This window comes from Aquila chrysaetos, chromosome 5 (genome assembly GCF_900496995.4).
Source record: "Aquila chrysaetos chrysaetos chromosome 5, bAquChr1.4, whole genome shotgun sequence".
In the NCBI taxonomy this organism is placed as follows: domain Eukaryota; kingdom Metazoa; phylum Chordata; class Aves; order Accipitriformes; family Accipitridae; genus Aquila; species Aquila chrysaetos.
Window position 1 is genome coordinate 30469973 of NC_044008.1, and position 25251 is coordinate 30495223.

The window sequence follows — 25251 nt, forward strand, 5'->3', positions numbered from 1 at the left end:
CAGAATTCCAGCCAGAAAACTTGAGAGGTGAAGTTCAGAATCAATAGGTTGAGAGAAGGGTGTTAAGGTGTATGAAATGGTATAGTTTGTTAAATGGCAGATAAACCTGATTTTTAGAGGTTCTGTTTTTTATGTGGAATAATTTGAAAGGTAAATCTGTGCCAATTGAGGCAATAGCTTCTTTTGGTGGATTGATTCCAATAATGAGTTCTTAAATGATAAGCTGAAAGTAAAGCATTTTAACATTTGTCTTGAATTGATGAGGTTTTTGTTCTGTTTCACAACATATTTCAAATTCTTTGTGAAAGCTGTTGATGCAATTTGAAAATGTTTTCATGAAACGTGCAGAAAGAAAATACAGTTGAATTACAAGCATTAAGGACATGTAGACTTTTTACTAGTTAAACTTATGTTATGAGCAAGAGTTATAGATGATGGTGAAGTATTTCCACTTAAAAAAAAAAAAAAAAAGTAAAAGAGATTTAAAACCTTGTGAAGGTGAGTGTCAGAAGTAACAGTAAAGATGTTCCTGTCTTTTAGAAGACAGATCATGTCATTGCAAAGCTATTAATATCTATAAAGAATTTTAGTGAAGAATATGCTGATGGCTTACTTTGTAGAACTGGGTTTCCTCTCTTAAGTGTAATGCTTTATGGAATTAAGAGGCCGTATCTGTCACAGAAATACTGCTTTCAGTATTATTTCATCAGAGTGATTTGAATTTGTATTTTGCATACAAATAGTTCATCACTTCCATATTTCTGAAAATGCAATGAAGAAAAAATGATTGTATTGTGAAATTCTAAATATTCTGTTTTTTTAAGAGGATTGAATGAAACTGCATGCATTTATGTTTTCCATTATTTTGGTTGAAAAATAATTCTGTGTTCTTGAATATAAACACACTGAAAGACTCAAAAGTTTGGGGTACAGTCTGTTTTCTCCTTCTATTACTGTCTGTTGGAGTTAGGTCATGATAGAGGGAGCAGGGACTCCACAAACTGATCTTGTGTGCGGTCTACCGGGGATTTAAACAAAAGTTTAAATTGGATTTGCCAATAGGTGAAGGGCAGCATTTCTTATAATGAAGCTGCAGTTACGTAAAATAGTCTTGTACCTTTGCAGCAGTACCTGGATATTCAGCTTGCTTTTCAGCAGTATAACTAATATGATCAAACAACTTATGTTTCAGTGTACTTTGTAGGTATTTTTCAAGAATGTTCACTGGTTCAGGGCTAAATAAATAGATGGGAGATAGCATAATGAATGTTGGGTTGGAGTGGAATAGTCCCATGTGTCATTACTTAGCTGCCTAGTCTGCCAATATGTTTTTAACGTTCTGATGTAGTAGTGAACAAGGAGTCACTGTGTTACTGTGTGTCCCTATGATTTACGTGACAATTTGAATTGATTTTACATGTTTGCGGTTACCACAAGTGTGGAAATGATGTGTTTGTGCATTTTTATGTGTGAAAATGTTTAATAAAGAAATGGTAATGTGTTGCAAATAGTCATCTTTTCCTTACATAACACAGTCCATCTTTGGGGGGTCACAAATTAATGATTACCAGTGTATGGAAAGAAAATTATTTACAGAATTTTGGTTGTAAGCTCCAATGGAATGCTCTATAATTGGTTATTTCAATTTAGTTGATGGTTTTTTATTTTTCAGAAATACATAATTAGATTTTCTCTGGTTATGAAAGCTTGCTTCTTGCTTAGCTGAACTGTTATCATTGAGTCATTTTTATCAAGTACTTCTGCTAGCACAAGATCACAAGAAATGGTCAAATTAGCTAAAGGGTAAATGTCAAGTATTGAGCTCTGTTCTGTAGAGTAGACTTTAAAATTCTGATAAAGATTTCTGTTCTTTTTCATTCTCATGTGCACATTCTTTTTTTTTTTCCCACTGTGGATATTGGGAGACCCTAACAGATAATATCATTAATTTATTCTTAATTTCTCCTTGTTGGATTGCTATAATGTTTTTGTTACTTAAAATTTGTTTTATAACAACTTTTTTTTCCATTCATATTTTTCAGATTATGGCACAGGCTCAAGGTTTGGGGAAGAGATACGTTAAAGCCTTTTTTAAAGGTTTCTTTGTTGCTGTTCCAGTAACCGTGACTTTCCTGGATAGAGTTGCCTGTGTAGCAAGAGTGGAAGGAGCATCAATGCAGGTATTGCTGGAAATACCTTTTGTCTGTCAGGAAATTAAAAAGTGACTGTCCATTGACAATAGCAAGGTGGAAAAAAATCTTTTTTTCAATTGTTATTAAATGACCGCATTGTGGTATTTTTTGGCATCTTCCTAGTCATTTAAAGATTTGGTTTTTGAGCACTACCCTTTGTCTCTTGGGATTGAATTGATGACTCATAAAGAGGCTTTATTAATTTTTAGTAGCTGTATCATTGAAATTGTAAGGCAAACCAGTTCTTGCTATACTTGCTCTTACTAATGAACAAGTATGGCACCATTTCAGTGAAGAATACTGAAAATGGCATGAACCTAATATTAATACCTATGCTTATCAGGACATAAGCATCAGTTCACTGTTTTGACTTTGGTAATACTGAATGTTTATACAGTGTAAGCAGATAAATATAAACAGGCTGTGTAACATTTAGAAGATAAATGAATACTCATGATTGTCAACAGCTACTTTGTTTCCTCTGTTACTGGGACTTGAAAAATATATGTTGTAATGTAGTTAGCCAATTTTTGTATTGTTACTTTGCGTTTTAAATCATGTGCACTGTGTCTTGCTGTGCATCACCACGGATAACTGTAACTTATTTTGTTCCAATGTTGCAACATTCCAACTAGCAGAGACTAAGGATTCGATTCTCGGATGCTAAGCCCTCTTTTCTGGTTATCTGAGTAAACTCAGAACCTTGAAGAGAGGTTTCACAGCAATCGAGACCAGCTGCTGGAGTTTAAATTGTGCAGCATTCATGCAGACAAAACTTGGGCTAGGACCTGAGCTTGGCTGATGTGTTTAATGCTATAAAAAGCATGCGGTGGGGAGGAGGGAATGGCAAGGTGGCATTGTGTTTTTTGTGGCAGTCTGTAATCTGGTGTTTAATCTCTGTCAAGAAACCTCAGCTGGTCTAGAAGGCAGCTTTCACCTCAGGAACAGGGACCAAAGTAAAATCATCATACTCCGGTAATTCTACAGTCCAAGACCAGATGTTAGGTGTAACATCAGTTACCTTTGCCCTTTTCATTTATGTTATTCTGAATATAATTGATAACCGATCAAAGGTAGGAGAATCTCAGGGCTTTAATTTAGAGAGCCAGAAATTTGCTGTAGAAAGGAGGAGAGGAGTGGGAAACTGGGAAAAATAGTTTCATTCTGTTTTTACTATCTTCAGACAGGAGGAATTCAGATATATAACACAGCATCTAGACAAGTACAAATTAGCCAGACGAGTACAATGCCCCCATTTTCCATCTCCCCACTTTTTGCCTCTGTTGGGATCCAGAGCCACATATGCAACATTCAAGATGCAGGTGCATCTTGGATGTTATGGTTTTGGCATTTGTGTTGTTTGTTTGTTTGTTCTCCCCCCACCCCCCCAGCTAGTGAGCATGACCTGAGCATTTAATTTTTGAGGGGTTGTTTCTTTAGCATGCCACATTGCCGTTCGTTGTTTGGTCTTTTCTGTCTCCAACATAATGTTCTGTTTGATATCCATTCTTGTTTGGATAGTTTTAGCTCAGTAGCTGGAAAGAAATTTTCTAGATTTCCCTACTCCACAAGTCATTGAGCCCCTCTGGTCAAGACCTCAGTTCTATGTTTCCTTTGAAGTCAGTCTCAAGTGTTAGGGAGTATTGTAGTTAGGAGCTCTGGTATTGTTCTGGAGTGTTGTCTCTGTAGTGACTTGAAGGGCATATAGTTAACTGTGGTTTATCCATGGAAGATTTGAAAAACACTGCAGTTATTTGCTCAGATTTATTCAACCTGACAAAGAAGGATATGCATTCTTTGTAGTGGCTAGGGAAAGCAATATGTATTCACTGGGTGATTAAAATCAAAATTTTTCCCTTGATGTATGTGCCTGTTGACTAAATATTCCCTCTGTTGATGGAAGTATGGGTAGCTTGAAAGCTGACATTTCTAATTTTACTGACATCTCAGTGTCTCTAAAATTCTCTCTCTGGTTTTATTCTGGACTATAGCACTGAAATAGAAGTTTGTTTTAAACTTCTGTGCATATGGATGTTTTTCAGACTACAAAAATACTTCCTAGTGCTTTTAATAAGATACTAACTTCCTTGCCAAGATTTATTAGACACCTAACTAAGTCTGACAGGGACATAATTATAAGGAATATATCCCTCTCTTGCAGAGTAGCTTGAAGGAGTATTGGTCATCGCGTTGCAATTCTATTTACTGTGTTCTCTGAAGAGTGATCTATGCTGAATGTATCTGAAAGCTATGGGTATGAGGGAGAGTGAAGTTCATTCAGCATGTAGTTATATATCTATCAATCGCATGCTTCCAATGACACCTTACTATGTCAATTGGAAGATATCATGGTATGATTCCTAAGAATTTGTTTGTAATAGACCTCTAAAACATCTAGCTGGCTTTGTGTACTCATCATTATGGCTCCTGCTGAGCCTGAAATTAAAAGTTCTGACAAGAAGCAAGGAATAAATTTCTCTGTGTCACGCTTGCTCTCCTACTCTTGTTCTCTGTGGTGTGCTCTCTCTCCCCCCTCACTTTCTGTTATTGTTTTGGACCAGCCTTATTGCTGCTTCATAGTTACTGACGGTGGTTATACTTTTTGACACCCTGGCAAGCACGCTGAATAAAGGTTCTAATGAAAATACAGTTTTTCTGATTTATTCCCAATCAATTAAGACAGACTTCATGCATTTCATTGTCTCAAGCTGATTCTGTGTTTCTACGGTGCTTTCAGCCTGTCATAATTCTTTCACTTGTGCTGACTTCAGTGTATATGAGTATTAACTATAACCTATAGGGAATAACAATGAACTGTTGCAGTTTATAATTTTAACATTTTTTAAATTGTTTCATTACCTTCTTTTTTCTTTCCAGAATGACTGTTTTTTTTAATCCTCACGTGGGGTAATTTTGTTGCTTAGGATTTTACAGATTGATGTGCTCATCTAGCATTTTGTTAATAGTGAGTTTCAAGTGAGTTGTAATCTGTTTACAACATTGAATTTAAGTGACACAAATAACTGGTAATATGATTTCTTAATTGGCTGTTGTGGATTTTTTGGTGACTCCTCTTGTAATGCTGGTTGTATACTTTAAAATGTTTGTTATCATATGGACATTTTGATATCCATTTATGTTTTTTTCTATTGAGTTTCATTGCTTGTCTGGTATTACGAACTCTTATACATAATGACATGGAAAAGGGACACCCTGGATTTATAAATTTGTAAATTCATTAAATCAAATGGACTGTTTTCAAGTGAGATGGAAGATGACAGTGTATGTGCAACTTTATATGCAAGTTCTATTGCAAACAGTTCAATACCAAGGATTATAGCAAGTGGCCTGACCAGCGATCTCTGACAAAGCACACTTGTTTCAGCAGCAAACATTATTGAATGTTCTATTCCATTATGCATAACAGCAGTTGTAATTATTCTGTGGCAGTTTCTTCTAACTTTATTATTAGGATTACTGTACCTAAGCCTGTGAGCTCATGTGAATATTCTTTCTGTTCCCCAAGCTATAAGCAAATAAGTTGTGACCTTCTGGTATTCACTAGCAGCATAACAACTATCAAGTTAATCATTATTTATAGTAAAAGGGCATGCTTTTACCCTCCTACTTATGGAACCTCATGTCCTGTGAGGCTTCATCATATGGCTGGGGATCTCAATTTGCATGCTTTTAGCATTAGATTAGTTAGTAATTGGAAAGAGTGAATGTTTTGTGACTTCTGCACCACAGTTCTAAATTTAAGACCTGTGTGTCTCATTTGTAGCAGGCTATTCTGCCAAGAACTTGGGCAAACAAGTTATAATGCTTCAAGCTAGAGAAAGGAAGAAGCCCCTATATTATTTTGTTTCTTATAAAAATAAAGAGCCCTTGTGAGCCTATTTGTTGACTACTTTTCCAGAAGCTGTATTTTTGTTTTGCTAGACCTGAGACCTTACTACTAGTAAAAATATCATGGGGAATACATTGTCTCCAAACACACTGCATTAAATTCTTTCTATACTTTTTGTTGTGGAATCACAATTTATGTTATTTACATTAGAGAAAGACTTGCTGAAGGATTTAGATGATTTTTTTTTTAATGGAAAAATGTAGTTGTTGTAAAATGAAGTTGTCTCCTTCCAGTTTTCCTTACATTTCTTCTGCCAAAATAGTATTTTTGTCTGTGCATTTTGAATATGTCAGGTTGTTTTGTGGGAATGAAAAAAAATATTCTACATTGTCACATTTCTCTCAAACATAATTCTAATGTGTAATGAGTTGGATATCCACTGTGTATGTCAAAACCACATAAGCAATGTATTGTTAAAAATAGCAAGCAATATGGTATTGCATTTAGAGTTAAGTTTAAGTTAAAAAGATTATGCAATATCTAAATGTATTTAAACTCTAAAGCATTTCCTTTGTTTAAATACAGCAAACAGTAAGAGTCAACTGGGATAATGCAACTATGGCAATACTGTAACAACCTGGTGTATTTCTCTGTAAGATGAAGTTGCTGTGGATTTAGTTGAGAGGAAAAGTTTGTAAACACTCATGTAAATATTTTCTAAGTATCAGGTGTGAAATACATTATTTTTTGGAGCAGTGGGTTTAAAATTTCCATTTGTTTTGACCTTCTCTATTGGCCCTTTAAGGTAGATGCTTTTGAGTGCCAAGCAGTTTACTTTGTGAGAATATACCATATGTATGATTCCTGCTTTGTAAGATCAGCCTCCTTGCCTTATATTTAGTATTGTTGTTAGCTTCTGGCCCATATGTGCCTGCATTTGCTAAAATAAGTATGACTGTGAATTGTTTGTGAATTTGTATGTAAATAATTTGTATGTAAAGATACTATCCTTTGGTGGAAGATGCTATGAAGGTGGAAAATCATTCTGGAAAATCGTGATTAAAAAAATAATAATCAAGTATCTGCTAATCAGCTTCTGGTTTTCATTTATCTGGCTCTTGCAATGCATAGACTCTAGTAGATAAAATAGCGAAGAGTGTTAATATATTTATAGCTTAAACTTGGACCATATCTCTGTGGATGTTAAGGTGATGTGCTTTGACCCACAGACTTACTTGACTAGAAATTTGCCCTATAGTCCATGGCTCAAAATCTAACTAGCCTCGTTTGCTGTTTAACTGAATCTGTTGTGTCACTTCCCTCTCCCCACCCAGACATACTTATTCTTTTGACCTATTGTATTCCTTGCTGTTCATGTGAATTACACCTACTCAGGACCCCAGCACATTACTACTTCTTGCACGTTCAAAAGCTGGTTTTTCACAACTCCCATTTGAAGTAGGTGTTTATCAACTGATCTGGTTAGCAAAGAAGAGGTGAATGAGGAAATTGTAGTAAAGAGAAATCAGCACTTTTAAATCGCTTTTGAAGTTAAAAATAAACACTAAGTATCCATCCTGGTTTGGGAGCATAGTTTTACTGAATTAAAATAGAATGGAATTTAACACTGTGTAATTACTTGTGCTGAGAACAGATAATTTCAGTCCCATACCCTGATTGGTTTGCTCATCAAAGGTACAATCAGTCTGGGGAGGGCAATCTCAGCAGTGAAAGTCTCGTGGTACATGTGGAGGGCCAAGTTATATTGTAAAGTGAACACTGAAAACCTGTCCTTAAAAAAAAAAAATAATCAAATTTTAGCAAATATTGCAGCTATCATACTGGTAAATGAGGGGCTGCCTAGTTTAAACACTCTGCTTTATTACATATGTCACCTAACTCTAGAGTCTAAATTAGAGGTCATCTGCTGGCCAACTTGGAGATACCGTAATTGTATTTGAAGAGTCTGAAAAAGCTGATTGAGAAATGAGCTATCAAAAGACTTTAGCCTGGATTAGTCTTAAATACTTTCTGTCTAGTAAAAGGAGTATTTGTATTGAAATAACCCCTGCAAAAATCAATGAAGACAGTACTGTGATGGGCTACTTCCTTCCTCTGCTGTTTCTGATGGGTTAACTGAGAGCCAGCATTGACCAGGTACCCTGGTTTTGTATCACGTCACACAAAATAATAATGTATGTATCTATGTACTTCCTAATACTCTGTACTAATTAATTACTTGGTTATTTTAATGTTGAGTTTAGTGAACAGTTTCATTTCACTGTATGGTTCTGCGAGAGTTCATGCTCTTTGTATCCTGTTATGGAAGGCTCACGTTTACTGGCAGTGTCAGTATACGCTGTAGGTGCAGGGTTTGCTTCTTCCCTTTGCAACGGGTGCTGAGACTAGTTTGTTACAAGTATGCACTTCCTTTTTAGTGCGTTATGCTTGTATAAGAAGTAAGATGCCTGCAGAAAGTTTGCTTTTTCTGGGAATCAGCATTCTTGGTTCTCCTTTGTTTTTAATGTTAAATGATACGCAGTAAAGGCAACCACTTCTTTTCATCAGGCTTGTCATAAGTATGTATCCTGTGTAATTTAATTTGCATGGAGTAGTGCATTGAAAGATGTGAATGGCAGTTTGTCATAAATTAATGACACTTAACATGGCATTTAGTAAAGAAACGTATTTCCCAGAATATAAGATTCTTAGTCCTCTTACAGTAAGTGGGTCCGTTTTTACTGATTTTAATGGATTTCACCTGTTGATGAAATGCGAGTTAGGTAGAAGATTCATAGAGGAAATGTAGATCTAAAGCTGTTTGTTTTTTCCCCTTCTCTCAGCCTTCTTTGAATCCTGGGGGAAGACAAGCATCTGATGTAGTGCTCTTAAACCATTGGAGCATTCGAAATTATGATGTACAACGTGGGGACATTGTGTCATTGGTGTAAGTAATTTTGCATACATTTCAATACATGCTTATATAAACGTTGAGCCATCAGTATTTAATATTTAATCTAGAATACTGTAAGTATGTGTATGAACAAGGAACATAAAGTTTTTAATAATGCATTATTGTTATTCCTGTAATCAGTTTTCAAAACTCGGATGTTCAAAGAATGCATTACCAAGTTTTTACTTGAAAGGAATGCAGTGTAAGATATTATGTGATATGGTATATATGCGTACTGAAACTGCTAAGTAAAAAGAGCTGTGAGATGAGAGAAAATAGATAAAACATTATGTGGCTTAATGGAGTATACTTTTTAAGTTGTTTGGCTATGCACTCATATTTGGGAGAAAAATAGTGTTTCTTTACCGATTAATACTAACTTTTTTTTTCCCCTCTGGAGAAATCTGACTACAGAATAAAATTCTAAATAAGATCACAGGAATTCAACCATCTCCATAAAGGACAAATGTAGCAAAAAAAAAAAAAAAAAAAAAAAAAAAAAAAATTTACAGTTGTAATGGGGAGGTCTATGTATCAAGCCTAAAGGTGGCAGTGTTTCGCTGTTGAAAAAATTCAAGACTAACAGAGGACAGAAACTCCATTTCATCCTTAATGTAATATAGAAATGGAATGTCAAAGTGTGCATAACTGACACAATGATGCAATACATACTCATGCTCCATGCTTGGATAGTTTAAGCTTAAAGTTTTAGTTTTGTAAGTGAAATGCACAATATGTAGATTATAACAGAATTGTCTTTGGAAACTATATTATCTGGCTTCCTTTTTGTCATATATCTCTTCTGATTGTCCCATTTTTTTGCCTACCTCTTACTGTAGTGGTAATTTGTATGGCAGTTTTCACTACCAGCTCTTAAAGCAAACTCTCTCATGTAGTTGTCTTTGGTTAGAAACTTAAAATTTACTTTATGGTCTGTCTTATTGTCTGGCATGTAAGATCTTCTGTAAATGGTCTAGCTGCAATTATGCATTTATTCATGTTTGCAACACCTAATATTGCAAAAGGACTCCAATTTCAGGTCACTTAATGACTGCTTGTAAAATTTGATTCTGCCTGTGTGTGCATCCCTCTGCCCAAGTCATGCTCTGGTGATTGTTTAAAACAGTGAATGTAACTGATTAGTAATTAATAGACTGAACAGAAGATGAGCATGTTGTCTGATCAGAACACAGAATGAATAGTTTCATTCTTATTATACTTCTTGAAGGTTTGTGCTACCATCTGAGCCATTTGCATTGATTGCTTTCACTTTGCTGTGTGTTTGGGCATGATAACTAATATTTTAGATGCTGCGGGTTTTTTGTATATTTTGGAAATTTTGCCTATTATTGGTGGAGCTCATATACACCCACATGGAAGAAGTCACATTGTATTTATGCATTGTACTGAGGTTTTTCTTAATCTTTGGGAAAGTACACTGAATAATCAGACTGGAGAATTCAAAAAGCACGTTAAGAACAATACAAAGGAAGTTAAACAATGTAAAAATAATCTGTTGAGTAGTTTTGATATGAAAATATTGAAGGATATTTTATATATCAGTAACAACTTTTAAGTTAAGTACTTTATGATACAGGTTTGTGAGAAGCAGCTTTGGCCTACTAGCTTATTGTGATGTGAAGTTTTTAATTGTGTTGTAAAGACTTGCAGGATATAGTATCTGGATGTGATTTTGTACCCACGTGAGTTGTTTGAGACTTAACTTTTGGTTCATGAGGCTTTTATTGTGTAAACAGGTTAATATTTTTATCCTTTTCATTTTGGTTGTTTACCTATGATTTCTGTAACTCACTAGTGAATAGATATCCCATGTATATGCATGAATTTTACTCAGAGGTCCTCAGAGGATTTGGCTGATTTAGGCAAGGCATGAACAGGGAAGGCCAGTCTTCCATCAGCTGCTGCTTTCTCTGTTCCTGTCAGAAATTCAGATGAGAAAATGTTGGTGTGACTGAGATAGGCAGATGGATATGTAAACCTGCTTTCATATCCTGCTTGGCTGCTTAACATTTATCCACTGTCTCCTCTTTGCCAAGTCATAGCAGAAAATAGCTATGAGGTTGTGGGAGGGTGGTCTTTTGCAGAACAAGAGCTAAGGTCAAATATTTCTTGACCAGGGCCATCCAAGCTCTTTGCTTTCTTCATACCATCAGAAATACTGTGTCATTCTGCATGGGTGCTGTTTCTATCACACCTCTTAAAAGGGATTGTTGAGATCCCAGCTGGCAAAGTCCAGTGTAAGTAGATGGCCAACAGCCAAACCTTGGAGCACAGAGATGCGTTAGTCTTGGTGGCCCTGGACGCCCCAAGGGAGGATCGATCAGCCTGTGATTATGCTTGTGATACTGCTTGCAGATTCGAAAGTTTTTCCTCTCTTGTCCAATCTAGTTCTTGATGAACTTATGTATTTTTGTTATTTGCTGACTTTGGTTACAAATGAGCACCCTGTCCCCAAGCACTTGGTGGTGTTTATGACTACTTAAGGTATGATGACTGCTTGTGTATGGAAACATGTGTCATGTGTCTCTGTCATCCCTGTCTCTGCATCTGATGTAGAAGTAACTATGCATCACAACCTCAGCTGTGAAATTAGCCAGTGTGTGTGCATGCATGTGCATATACCTGGGTTTAGACATAATATCTAGAATGGCATTAGTCCTTAAAAGTATAAAATTAGAGTCAGATAAAACCAATGGAGAGAATAGTTGGTAGCAAAGAATGGTTTGTTTACTTGCAGTTCAGTGTTTTACAAACAGTTAAATCTTACCTCAGCTTTTTAGAAGATGTTTTAAGTTAACGTTTTTCCTTTCAGCTTGAACTCATCCTTCCTGAAACCAGAATTAAGAGAGCTCAATGTTACATGTTCTGACTTTTGAACTCTCAATTTTAAGTTGTCTCAGAACTAAGGGAAATTATTATCCTTAATTTGATCACTTGCTTGAGTGCTTAATTTAGATACTGCTATATTACAGTTAAAAATCAAAACAGGAATATTTTTCAATAAATTAAATAATTTCCATTATTATGTGTTCCAGAATACTACCTTTGCATGTCTTAAACAGACGCAAAAAAAAGTGTGTTATTTTCTTTGTTTTGGAAATGTGTTTATTTGTCTTCAAAGAGAGAAAGTAGTCATGTGGCACATGAGGTCATCTTTAAAAGATAAATAATGCATATTTTTGCCAGGCGGGCCTTGATCTTGCAATAACTTTTGTGGTGGAACAGGCATTTTGTTTTGTAAGAGCTCTGCTGAGGTAGATCCCAACAGTTATGTAGTACTTTATCAGATATTGCAGAATGAGTTATAAGATGAGTAGGCTTCTCCCAGCCGGTTTTACTCTGTAAAGTTTGAGTGCCAACAGCATTGTAGCTGTAGCAGTATGCATCACAGTGGGGGCTGTACAACTCGTGCAGGTCCTTGGGAATATATTCTGCAGCTGCACTTCCTGGTACTAATGGGGATAGTGCTTTTCTATTGTGTATTAATGGACATTTTTGCCAACTTACCTATATGTAATTTGGTTTCTACTGTGTACAAAAGCAGGCATTGTTATAAAAAGAAGTTGCCAAAGAGGGATTTATAGGTCTGGAATTAATTTTGCTCGTCTCTGCTGAAAACCTTATATCCTGATTGTAAAATCGTGCCCTCTTTTTATTCCAAAATTCCTGTCTTAATGTCGAAAAAAGTTGTTGCAGTATGTAGAAGATAGCAAAATTAGCGTGTGTATGTAGAATGGGTATTTTATCGATATGACAAAATTTAAGGAAGCTTATGAAATGAAGACGCAACAGTATTATTTGAGACATTTTAAATGTTTTTTTAGATAAATAAAGGTTTGGACATTGTCTTGTTCTTTACTTGGTTAATAGGTTTTTCGCAAAGGAGTTAACAATGACTGCGTTATAAATTGGGTTGTTAGATTTTTGAATGATGAAATTTCAAGGTTGTAAATATTCACAGATACTAATTTTAGCCTTTGGAGGTTGTGTTACTTCTGTAATAGAGAGAACACCTTCTCCAAGGTGTGACTGAGAGTGGAAACCTACTTGCTGGGTAGGTTGTCAGGTGTCCCTCCATTTCTAATTTAGAATGTGTGCTTATGTGTTAAATAAAAATAGCTATGCTAATTTAATCTGGAAAAAGATTGAGAACCAATGCTGTTTGTTCTGTACATTCTGAATGGTAACATGCTTCTAAAGTTTTGAACTATAATAGCTAAATGAAAATGGGCAGTATGTTTAAAAACATGCTTTTAAAGGTCAGTTATAATAAGGAAATAAATGTATATTTTATTAGCTTCTTGTGAGTTCTTATATAGAAGCATAACTGCTTTAAGTACAAAACCAACTTTTTACTTAGAAAGTTCCTTGACATTTAAAAAAAAAAGCATACTTCCTATCTCCTGTCCTGATGAAGGATACTAAGTGGCTTCTGTCACTGCTTCCTCTGACTGTAAGATTATGTTCAGACCTTTCGGCAAACTCCCTTACTTTTGGTAACTGCTAAGTATTTTTGTGTAAGGTTATGTGTGTTTGAGTTCTGAAGAATTCAGTGCAAATCAGCATTCTGGAGGAAGAATCAAAGTACTGCATGTCAGGTTGTCTCTGCAGCTGTGTCCCTCGCTGACACCTGTTCAGAAATGAGAATTGGAAAAGATAGTTGCTGTGATGATTTTATGTGATAGTTCAACAAGTTTCAGCCTATTCACACAAATCTGAATAATCGAAATTTTGGAGGAATGTGGTCCTGTTCAGTTGATGGAAACAAAAGAGTTCTCAAATGGTACAAAGTGAACACATACTATTCATAAAACATCACTAATTGGAATTTCATTAATAAGACTAGCCTAGTAAAATAAAAATCAGTAAGAAGGTACTTACTGAAGGAGCTGCCTTGAATTTGAATCAGTAGTTGTAATTATGAATAGACTTTCTACTAAATTCTGATAGATGTAACATGAATGGATATTTAATGGTTCTTGTATTATTTTTAAGAAAGCTTCTTTCTGACTAAAATACTGAACAACCTTTTACGGATACCTCTGGTTGACCTTCTTAAGTCTTCCAATTTCTATTCTATTTTTGTTTGTACTTAGGTCCCTGTACCAAGTCATCTGTCTTTTGGCAGGTAGGACACTGCAAAGGAGATTGTGCTGACATAGAAGCTAAATAATCACTTTACTTTCTGTGCCTCAGTGACCTCAGAAAATCTTTTCCTATTCTGTTTTTTTAGTTGGGACCCCCCCCCCCCCCCGCCATGTCTTTTCCTTATAAAAATCAAATATGTAGTTCTACTTTTATTGTCTGTGTTACAATCTATTCTTAGAGTAGATATCATACTATATATGAGTGTGTTAATACTGTTGGTGAAAGAAAGACTTGCATCTTCTGTATTTAAAGCAAGTAAAATCCATTTTCTAAAGAAAGTTTTCAGATACTGTACATGATGCCTGGTTTTATTATGAAGCGCTCAGGATAGGTTTAAGTAGGCAATTATTGTAATACTGTGGAAACTGAGGAGTTGTGAAGGAAAGAAGTTGTAGTTAAATTTATGGTTATTTAATTTAAAGTCTATGCATATGAGTAGGAAGTTTACAAGATTTGATTGCAAGAACTATTGCTGGAGACAGTCTGGCTAGAATCCTTAGGCCAAAAAGTAACATACATGGATGTTATGGCTTAGAGATTCTTTAGTGGTCAGATTGCAATTTGGAGAATTAAAAATAAATATATTTTCTTTTCTAAAAAGTTAATGATGGTTGATGATGTGGAAGTCAGTTAGATGGCCTGGGCCATTTGTAAAAGAGGTGTTAGTTGATTGGGAAGACAACTGTATTGTTGTAAGTGGTACCAGTGAGAACTTCGTATTCTGATTGATTTTGATTTTTATCAGTCTTGCTATTGCATTAAGTACCTTGCTATTGAATTAAGAAACAAATTGTTGCTTGTTGAATATTTATTAGAGTATCTATTAGAATCTACATTGCAAGTTTAATAAAAACCATTTCATTGATTACTGAGTTAAGCTGATCGGACAAAAGCAAACATTAAGCTTACATATGTTAAGTTAACATAAACCAGAATGTGGCCAATGGGTAATTAAAAAAGAAGAAATTGTCATTCTGTGACAGCAGTGTAAATCAGATAAAATTATTGAATCTACACCAAGTACTTGATAGGATATAAGTGGATCTAGAACCTTGCTATGAGATCAGTAATTTTGGCTCTAAAAGCAAATGTTGAGATTTAATAACAGGAGACCATTATCTGAATCAGTTTTTTTATTCTACTTAGCATCCCTTGAATAAATTTATGGACATCAGTATGGTTGTCAGAAATTCTGTTTAAAATGTGAATTCCTATTAGTTAGAAAATAGATTAATCTTAATACTATTAATAAGATAATTCCATCAGTTCTTCTCTGAGGTATTGCTCTTACAGTGGCTGAAGGGTGTGACTTGGAAAAACTATAAATTGCTATTATTGTGTCTTTTGCTGTTGGTTTTGGTTTTGGTTTTTTTTTGCTGCATATAGTCTTTGCTTTTCATTTAAAATGCAGCATTGAGAGACTTGACAAAAATAATTAAAATCAGATGCACAGTCTGTGATATTTGGTTGAATTTACTGCTGAGATAAGTAGCGTAAAATTTCTCTAAGACGTATTCTAGTGAAAGTGGAGGGAAGTTATGACCTTGCCAACCTCAGTACCAATTCAATAGCATCAAGATTAAAGCTGTTCCATACAGGATCATCTACAGATCTGTACTCCTTGTTTTAAGTGTTTTGTTTCTTGGCCCATCTGTATTTACACTGGAATAACTGTGAGTTATGGTTATGTTGCAACTCAGCCAGATTAGGATGTGAATAATAAAAACAAATTACATTTGAAGTTTCATCCAAATATATATATGTCTGATTCTTTGGAAAGCAAGATGGGAGGAAAAAGTGGTTCTGTTGTAAGATGATCAGATAAGGTGTTAGCAGCAAATTAATGCATGAGGCGGACCTATGTTCTGCTGAAGGAGGACTGTTAACAGTAATTTTCAATCTCAAACCAAAATTAATTTATTTGTACACTCAATTCAATTATTTTTAGTTCACTTTTTAGTGATCAGACATGTGAAGAAGAGAAGGGGGGGAAAAAACCTATTCTAACAAATGAAATAAGTTTTACCTGCCTCTGTTCAATAGAAAAGGGAATGGCATAGAATAGGTTTTTCTAGTATTCTTGATGATGGGCAGTCATAGTATGTTGGAGAACCTGGGTCTAAATGGACAGCTGCTTGAAATGTTGCAGAAATCACAGCCATGACTTGATTGGCTGGAAAGCTGTCTCTGCTCCTGCAGCGCTCTGCCTTGCAGTGTGATGGCTGACTGCCCTGCGAAGGTCACGTTGAACGAAAGGTGCTTGAAACCTGCCTTGGTTTAGAAAAATGTCACTTTCACCTTTCGAAATATTGATAATTTAAATGCTAGGAACTTGCTTTGCTTTAGGCAGAATCTGGTGATATAAATGCATGCTGTGATGTACGTACAGAAGGGTAACGGTATATTTTTCCTAAACTTTTCTTTGTTTAATGGTAAGAAAATCTGACAACTCTGATAGGTAAATATTTGATATATATTTTTTCCCAGTACATTTCCAACTGCTGAGAAGAAAATACTGGTTATTTATGACTCGCATTGCTTGTAGGTACCTAGAGCTAGGAAAGGTTTTACAAGTCAGTGAAACAGTCTACACAATCTCATTGCTGGAAGTGGCAGAAAATATGGTTGTTTCAGCAACTAATGGGGAATCCAATGGTCATTCTCTATAGGGTATTCAGATTAGACACCTCCTTCTTAAGTAAATTCAGACTGAACATTGGTGATGATATAGGATGAAAAAAGTCATGGGTATTCATATGGTTATCCTTCAATGAAAATATCAAGTGTATTTTTGATTATGATAAGTATAGATGGACCATAATTTTTGAATGTGTACTTAATCTGCTGAACAGATAGCTTGAAGCTTTAAAGGATTGTTAAACTGAAAGTAAACTGATAGTTGAAAGTAATTTCCTTCCCTTGAAGGTAAAGAACTTGAGGAAGCCGATGCACCACCTATGATTCCTGGAGAAGATAACATATCAAAGACTTAAACTTAGGTTCCACTGAACTGATGAAATGCTGAGTGCTGAATTGATGAAATACTAGATTCAGTTTAAGATAAACTTCTCACTAGATTAAGATCTTACTTTCATATTGCTTTACTTGAATCGTGAATGGTACACATTTTGGGTCTAAAGATGCTCTATCAACTTCTATTATGAAGAAGTTTTTCTATACTTAGAAAGAGTGGGAGTAATGAAAGTCTCTTTTGTAGAACAACTCTGGAGATCAGCTTACCCTTCTTTAACATCAAGGCTTGCGTATTCCAATGCTAAGTTCTGTTACCTGCAATAGTATGAAAGCTTTAACAGAGAAATGTACGTAAGGTATTGTAATGTGAGTCAGCAATGCTTGAAACCTAGTATGCAGTAATTTTTCTTAAGTGATGAAGCTTGATAATTTTTTTTTTTTTTTTTAAGTCCTGGACATAAGCTATAAAAGAAATGAAATTTTGTTCTGTAGTTTTTGAGTGCACAAAAAGATATCTAAAGACATTTTAGCCTTTTGTGCAGTTAGGCTGCTTTTATTTTGTGTACAATCTGGGAAATACTGAGGTGATATTTTATTATACGGGATATTTCATACAGTGTGTTCTTGGACAAATTATAGTTTAAATACTGCCACAGCTGACTTCATATCTTTTAGTAATAACTTCCCCTAAGCCAGTTTAGTCAGTTGTATTATGAGCAACCATAAATATTAACTGCAGAATGTTACTTCTAGGAATCTTTCAATGAACTATACATATGCTGACAAAGTGAATTCTGCTTACACATCAAAAATATTTATTTCCAATCTAATTGGTGAAGTTGGAAGAAAAACCATGGGTCTTGACCTATGCTGAGTATATTGTGGACGTGAATATTTTTGCATGTAATAAGCAGTCTTGGCCTTGTTTTCTGTTTTTTCAGCCTGTTAGCAAAGGCAAAAACAAGGGAATGGCAAATTATCAGGTTTAAAATGATAATTAACCTCATCATCACTGTATTTTCTAGGGAAATTATATTAGGCTGTATTCATGAATGTAACATTAGTTTTTTATGTGCAATCAGCTGCTCCTGGAAAGTGCAGTTGAACAAAATTTAGCTTTAAATACATGCATATATATTTGTTCAGCTGAGAGGGGACCTTACTGCTGTTGTCAACTGTTTATCTGTTGATTAGCTACAGAGAAATGAGGTCAAATTCTTCTCAGAGGTGCGCAGCAAAGGGGTGAGAGACAATGGTCACAATTGCAGCAAGGGGCATTCTGACCAGATACAAGGAAAAAAAAAAAAAGCAGAATTAGAATGCCAAGCCATTAGCCAGAGAGACTGTGAAACCTCCATCCTTGGAGCTATTTAAAACTTGACTGGCAAAAGCCCGAGCACCCTGATCTACCTTTGCAGTTGCATCTGTTTTGGCCAGCAATTGAAGAACGTGACTTCCAGAGGTCCCTTCCAACCTGAATTATACTGTTTGTCTACATCAGGTGGAATTTCAGCAATGGAACTTTTAAGATATGAGACATAATAGCTATACCCTTTCAAAGTTGGAAGTCAACATTACCAGTTAGTGTTTACAATATGCATTATGATGGTTTTAATTTGTTTTATAGCATGGAAGTGGAGTTTGTAAAACCCTCTTATTCTGTAGATGTGGTTGTGATATGTGTCTTATAGCAGCTTCTAAAAGACCCAGTCATGCATCGGGAGCCTGTTGTGTTAATAGCTGAACATACAGAGAATGGTAAGATTGAATTTGGATTTTATAACTAGATTGTAAATTCTCTAAAGGAGAAACAATGAGTAGATTCAGGCAGATGCATGTGGTGAAAAATCAGTGGGGTGGGTGGCAGTCTGCATGCAGATGGCTGAACATTGGGTCATGTTTAACATACTATAGTAAAGGGAACTGCTTTGCAAGTGTATGTGGAGAGCAGTTCCCAAGTGAAGAGAGGAGCCTGGAAAAGTACACAAGTAATTGTTTGCTCACTTGTTAAATTTTCAATTAAGTCTGACCGGATTCATTCATAAGGGACAGGGTCAACATTTTGACTGTAAATAGGAGAGAAATGTGTCAGGAATAAAGTATAAAAGATGCCTAAATTAAAGGCAAAAATTTTAATATGATAGAAAACTGAAAGCAAAGAGAGGGGTTACCTACAAATTTTAATGTCATGGCTGTAATTTAATGACTTGATGTAGGAAGAATCTACAAGAATCTTTTTTTTTCATTTATTTTGTAAATAGAACTTAAATTGATTTGAACTTGACCTGTGTTCTCTGCCAATGAGGAGCAGAACAATCTAGCCTGCTAGTCTCTAGCCACGCAGCTCAGATTTTCCCTGGTAGTATAGGTATTTTCTTTTATGGCTACCTTTGTGAAATGTAAAGAAGTAGTATATAAACAGAAATTTGGACTAGGGGAAAAGGTAGAAGTAAAAACTTAAAATTATAGTTCATGTAAAAGCATGATCCGTAGCATAATGCCATTTAGGGTTTCGGTAATTAATAGTATATATCTTAAGGCAAAAAAGAGATACATAGTGAGCATATTTCTTATGTTATGTGTTGGTTCATATGTTTGCTTTAAGGGACAAATTAGTGGCATTCTCAGAACAATAACTTTGATGTTTCAAGAACTAGGGCAACCGTAATGAGAGAAGTGTGGTCTTGCCATATAAAGGGAAGTATACTGTCAGCAAGCAGAAGATAATAGCATCCTGTACACCCAGAAGGCCTGCTGTGATGTTCGCGTCTGCATAAGATCCCCTTCGCCCTCAGAACAGTCTATTTTTAAACTGGTGCTGAGTTTGACCTTAGTAAAGAGGTACTGTTGGAAGGTTTTTAAATGCGTGATCATGCACAGTGTGTTCCTCAGTCCTGTAGGACACTGACAGTAGTATTTTTTCTACAGCAAATTTGTATTAGTTTGCACTTCCCTTGAGTTCAAAGGCTTATCTGTTTAACATTAAAGGGGGAAACTTGATTACAAATTATATTCCGTATCCTTAATTGATAATAGCTTAGCTGAATCTAGGAGACGGAATTGGAGACTTAGCTTCATTGTTCCAAACAGCTTCTGATGAGATGTTTTCAGATTTCTGATTAAAATAGGAATAGCTTCCATAGAATGTGCAATGCTGACGTTGTTGTTAACTACATTTCACTCACTGTGAGCTGTGATTTCTTTGTAAAACTTACAAAGAATATAGTTTGTTCTAGGTGAATATAACCACTACTTCATAGGAACAGCATGCACACCTTTGAGAGTTGAAGGGGGCTGTTGGTATAGTTAACGTATGTTTATCGTGACATATTTTTAATACCTTGCAAAGACAGGAAATTGTAAGAACAATAATCTTTCATGGGCCTCTTGTGACCTTCTAAGACAATGTTTGACCTTTACATTATCCCATGATATCCGGACTGTAATATTGAATGTTAGTTAGATTTTTTTTTTAAATAAGTTGACTTAACACTTGTCACCCTTACTGCATGAAACCTTATGCTTTCCTGTGGTCAGACAGTGCTTTTTGTGCATCAGCAGGACTGCAGTACTACCGCTTAATTGAGAGAGAGGGCACCTCATTCCATGTGTTCTAAAACCGACAGTGATGGGAAGGTGCAATCTTGGGATAAGTCTTTACTGGGAGAAATTTATGATGTTGTGAAAATGTGTTAGCTAACATTAAGTTAAACCCGATTTAGCAAAACAAAGGGCCTTTGAATGTCTGAACCCAAATTTAGCAGAAAAGAAGTGCATCTTAATATCTGAAACTTTGTCTAGATGCTTCTTAGTTTTGATAATTGAAACAGCTGAGCATGTTCGCATAGAATATTTCCTCCTCTTTATTTCTCTTTTGGTCTATCCTTTTTGAGGCATTATCTCGGTGGTTACCTTTGAGAGAGTTTTTGAGTAGCTGACCTTCCAATTTTATTCTTCTGGTCAGTTCTCATTTGTAAACCTGTGGCCATTTCTGATGTGGAAGACATTACAGAGTTTGTGAATGCATAAAGTGGGTTGACATTTATGGAAGTATTTAGGAGCTGTTGTCTCCCAGGTTTCTAAAATCTGCCACCATTTTTCCAGCTGTCTTATTCTAAATAGTTTTCCCCTTTTCTCCTTTATAACACTTAACAGGTTTTTTGTGTGTGTTTGTTTTTATGTATGTTTTAATCAGCCTTTACCTGTGGTTAGTGAACAGGTATAATACAATATATCTCTCTAGTCTGTATGTGAATGAATTGACACATTTGAAAATACTTAGAGCATGCAAAGATTCTAACACTTGAGGTTAGGATTTCAGTAGTATAACTATGTGCAAGGCAACTTAGCAGAGTTTTTCAGTTCACAAGATTTGCTAATGCAGCAGCAGTTAACTGCCAAGGGAAATTTAAATTTGAAGGGACTCTTCATGTCCTGATTTGTAAAAGGCCTCCTGGGCCATTCTAGAAATTTCTGCTAGCAGCTACATTTAGCTCTACTGTGTGGCTTGTTTCAATTCCTGTGTGCAGCTGTATACTGTTTGCTGAAGCTCATGAGGTATTGCATTGCAGCAACAAGTACATTGTCTAGGTGGTAGCGGCAGGGCTAGCAAACGTGTCAGCCCCTGGTATTCAGACAACATGTATGGAGCATTTAGTATTATTAGCACAAAGCATTACTTCAGGCGAGAAATAATCCATTTTGGTATCTCTAATCTACCAGTTACACTCCTGCTTTATGATATGTTAATAGTAATATCACTGTTACTGGAATGGGCTCAGTAAAGATTCTACTATTTTTCTCTTTGTCTCATACTCGCAGTTGACAAAGTAAACAAATAAAGCACGTCAGTACTACTTTTGTCATGAGCTTCATCTACGTGAAGATAAAAGTCAATTTTTCATGTTATATCTCATGAAGAACCCTTTATTTAAACAAACACTTTGAACACAACAGGTTTACGATTCCTGCATTCATATGTTCTTGATAAGTCTCCCATGTGTTTTCTAAGAATAAACTGATTTTGGGGATTGCTATGAAAGTTTGATCCAAGTACAAAAGGTGAACAAATACAGACTGGTATGAGTAGCTGATTTTCAAAATGATCTTTAACTTAGGAAGACAATTAGCCACACTAGGAATTCTTGAACTGTAATAGCAAAATTAACAGATGTGAATTGGTGAGATTATCATTACAAAAAACAGTATCCGTGATATACATTCTGGCAAATAAGAGGCTTGCATAATAATTTAATAGTTCTTATTACGCGTATCTAATATTTGTAGACTAATTTCAGATTACATAATATGGGAAATATTAATTATGGACACATAGAGGTCATATTTTGAAACAGTTGGCATGCAGTTGCAGAATGACTGCAGCATATCACTCACACCCGTTGCAAAAGTTCTTAAATGTGTATGCTCTTTATTAAAGTCAGTCATTTTCTCCTTTCCCTGGGTGACTTGGAACAAAAGCAATGGTTGGTGCTGCTGAGAATCCAGACTGTGAAAGGATTTGGAATCCCTGTAGTCATAATTCCTTAGAGCGTATGAGGTTCATATTGCCTGTGAGAAGAGAGACTGTAATCCCCGTCTTGCTCTTCCAACCTACAGCCCAAAAGATTACTCTCAACTTTTTCTCCTTAGGGTCCAAATCCAATATATATTTTAAACCAGTTCAGAAAATCAGAAGACTTAAAAAATAGCAAAAGGGAAAATGTTAAATGTATTTATTTTACAGTTTATTAAAACCCCAAAGATTAAAGACTGGTATTTACACTCTTTTAATGTGTTGATTTATAGATGTGTTTATGGTCTATATGGTATATAAATTTTTTAGATCCTAGAATGATGCAGTGTTGTATTTGAAAACAAAATCCTCGTTCATCAGATTGTGCGTGCAGCAGCTGAAGGTCCGCCGCATAGAATGGTAAGCTTCTAGTTGGTTATGGGGATTATTAAGTGTCTTAGTAATGAATAGGAAATATATGTGAGGGTTTTTTCAATTTAGATTTTAAAAAAAATAATCATTCTGACTTGTGTGTTTACAGGCAAATGAGATCTCTTTCTAAAGTTGTTTTCTGGCTGTCTTTGGATTGTTATATTCAGGAGGATGCTAATAAGCTGAAGGGAATTTGTAGCACTGCAACCAATGTGATTATGAGATTTATACAGAGGGATGCTAAAGAACCACATATTTAGGTTTGCCTCCGGTTAATGGTTTTTGGTGCTTAGATTGCATCTGTATCTGAGGTCCTACCCAAGCCACAGATGGTGTGCTACTGGACAATGAACTGCTTTTCAACCCCCACTCCATCTGAGTGTGTAAATCTTAGGATGTCAATCATGTGACTTTAAACCAATCCTAATAAACATGTACAGAAACATCAGAGAGAAAACAAGGAAGCCGAGAACAGGCCTGTCATGGAGAAGAAAGTTATATGATCGACACTTCATGAGATTGTTCTGTTTTTGTTGATCCTAACTGCATTTTGGTGGAGTCTCTTCAGCAAAGATTCTAGAGAAGGAGGTGTGATACCTTCATTTTACTTCTGATTTGGTTTTATTTTGTTTTATCATTGCAGACTTCCTTAAACAAATAGGTTACATTAATACTTTCCTTTTTCAGTGCTTGCAACAGACTAGTTCATCTGTTAAAGTTTGGCCAGCAAGCAAATCTGTTTCCTCTCTTCATAACATCTTTTGATTTGTTTTTTTTTTCATTTGAAGAGTCTCTAATGAAGCCTTAAGGATGAAGCCTCTAGGCTGTTATTTTATTCTTATTTGTATTTTGTCATGCCTAAGGATGCTGATTTTGGACAAGAGCGTCATTGTTCAAGAAACTCCACATAGATTTCTTTGTTGCCTCAAGGGGGATTTCTGCCTTAAACTTACTCCAATTATCTCTATTGTTTTAATAGTTAGATATCATAAATCAAGCCTACACACTAGAATTTTTCTCTAGTCAATGGAGAAAAATGAGCGCTTCCAGAAATGAGTTTTTATCAATTATCGTCAGACATTTTGTTTTAAATGATGGGCTAAATAAATGCCATGGATTTTAGTTTAGATTAAAAAGATATTTCTGTATGAATTGTCCACTGCTGTCCCTAAACTAGGTGACCAAATAGTAATGAAATTATTTGAATTTGTTTCACCATACAATTTTAAGGATTATTTACATGCAATTTACTTATGCTAAGAAAAAATACTTTCCACGTTACATCTTAAATTACAGAGTGACATCTCTTACTCTTCACTGTACGTATCTCGGAGACGCCTTTTGTGAGATGCTAATAGCTGACCAACAAGGGTCTTCAATGTTACAGTCAAATTTTCATCCTGTTGTGATAAAGCATCTGTTAATAAGTTATACTTGCAGGTAATTAAATAATATTGGGGGTCTTCCTTATTCTTCCTGTATTTACACCAATATTTTATTTTTTCTCTTCCTTCCTCGCTGTTAAACCACACAGAAGAAAAAAGGTCATCATTTAATGAATGACCCCTTGGATCACAGATGCTGACAAAATGAAGCCTGAAATTTTAAATTGGCTGGCTGCTGTTATCTTAACAGAGCCCATTAAAGTCACACAAGAGAGCATAACTTATTATGTAGTGAAACTGTGACTTTTTCATGGTTTCTTTGTAAACATGACAAAATTTATGGATGGCATTAGTGATACTAAGTTGACAGAATTAAAACCACTGTTTATGGATACAGTTCAGTAACTTGATTTAATTAGATTCTCACCACATTGATCTAAGAGGATTTTCAAGCAGTATTTTATGATGAGGGTTTAAAAAAGAATGCTGAAGTACTCACACAAGTGATGAATTGAAAGAAATATTTTCATTTAAATACATATATATATTTAACTAAATACTTATTGTTTAGGCTCTTGCTCTTTGAAACAGCATACAGTGTTTTGTACAGGGGCTTTGGCTACTGTACAATCCCAAACTTCATCTTTGACTGATAGTATACTGATGGTATACTGCATTAACGCTGGTGTATTAGCATAACAGAGACAGATTCAGCTCTACTCAAGCAGACACATTAGAAGTGGGACATCAAAATCCAGGCTCCATTGATAGTATTGACTCTAATG

The 25251-nt window shown here is 35.3% G+C and overlaps 1 protein-coding gene across 6 annotated transcripts in view; it reads left to right on the forward strand.

Annotated features, from left to right (window-relative positions):
- The window catches only part of IMMP2L (inner mitochondrial membrane peptidase subunit 2), a 476942-nt gene that overhangs the window by 15763 nt on the left and 435928 nt on the right, over positions 1 to 25251 (forward strand). For 3 of the 6 annotated variants that reach the window (XM_030015024.2, XM_030015022.2, XM_030015023.2), the window contains exons 2-3: positions 2043 to 2180; positions 8886 to 8989. In XM_030015024.2, the coding sequence (XP_029870884.1) occupies positions 2046 to 2180; positions 8886 to 8989 (239 nt within the window). In that variant the 5' untranslated portion in view covers positions 2043 to 2045. Of the gene's footprint in view, positions 1 to 2040; positions 2181 to 8885; positions 8990 to 25251 lie in introns of all 6 variants that reach the window. The other 3 variants (XM_030015020.2, XM_041123762.1, XM_030015019.2) reach the window with 2 other exon arrangements.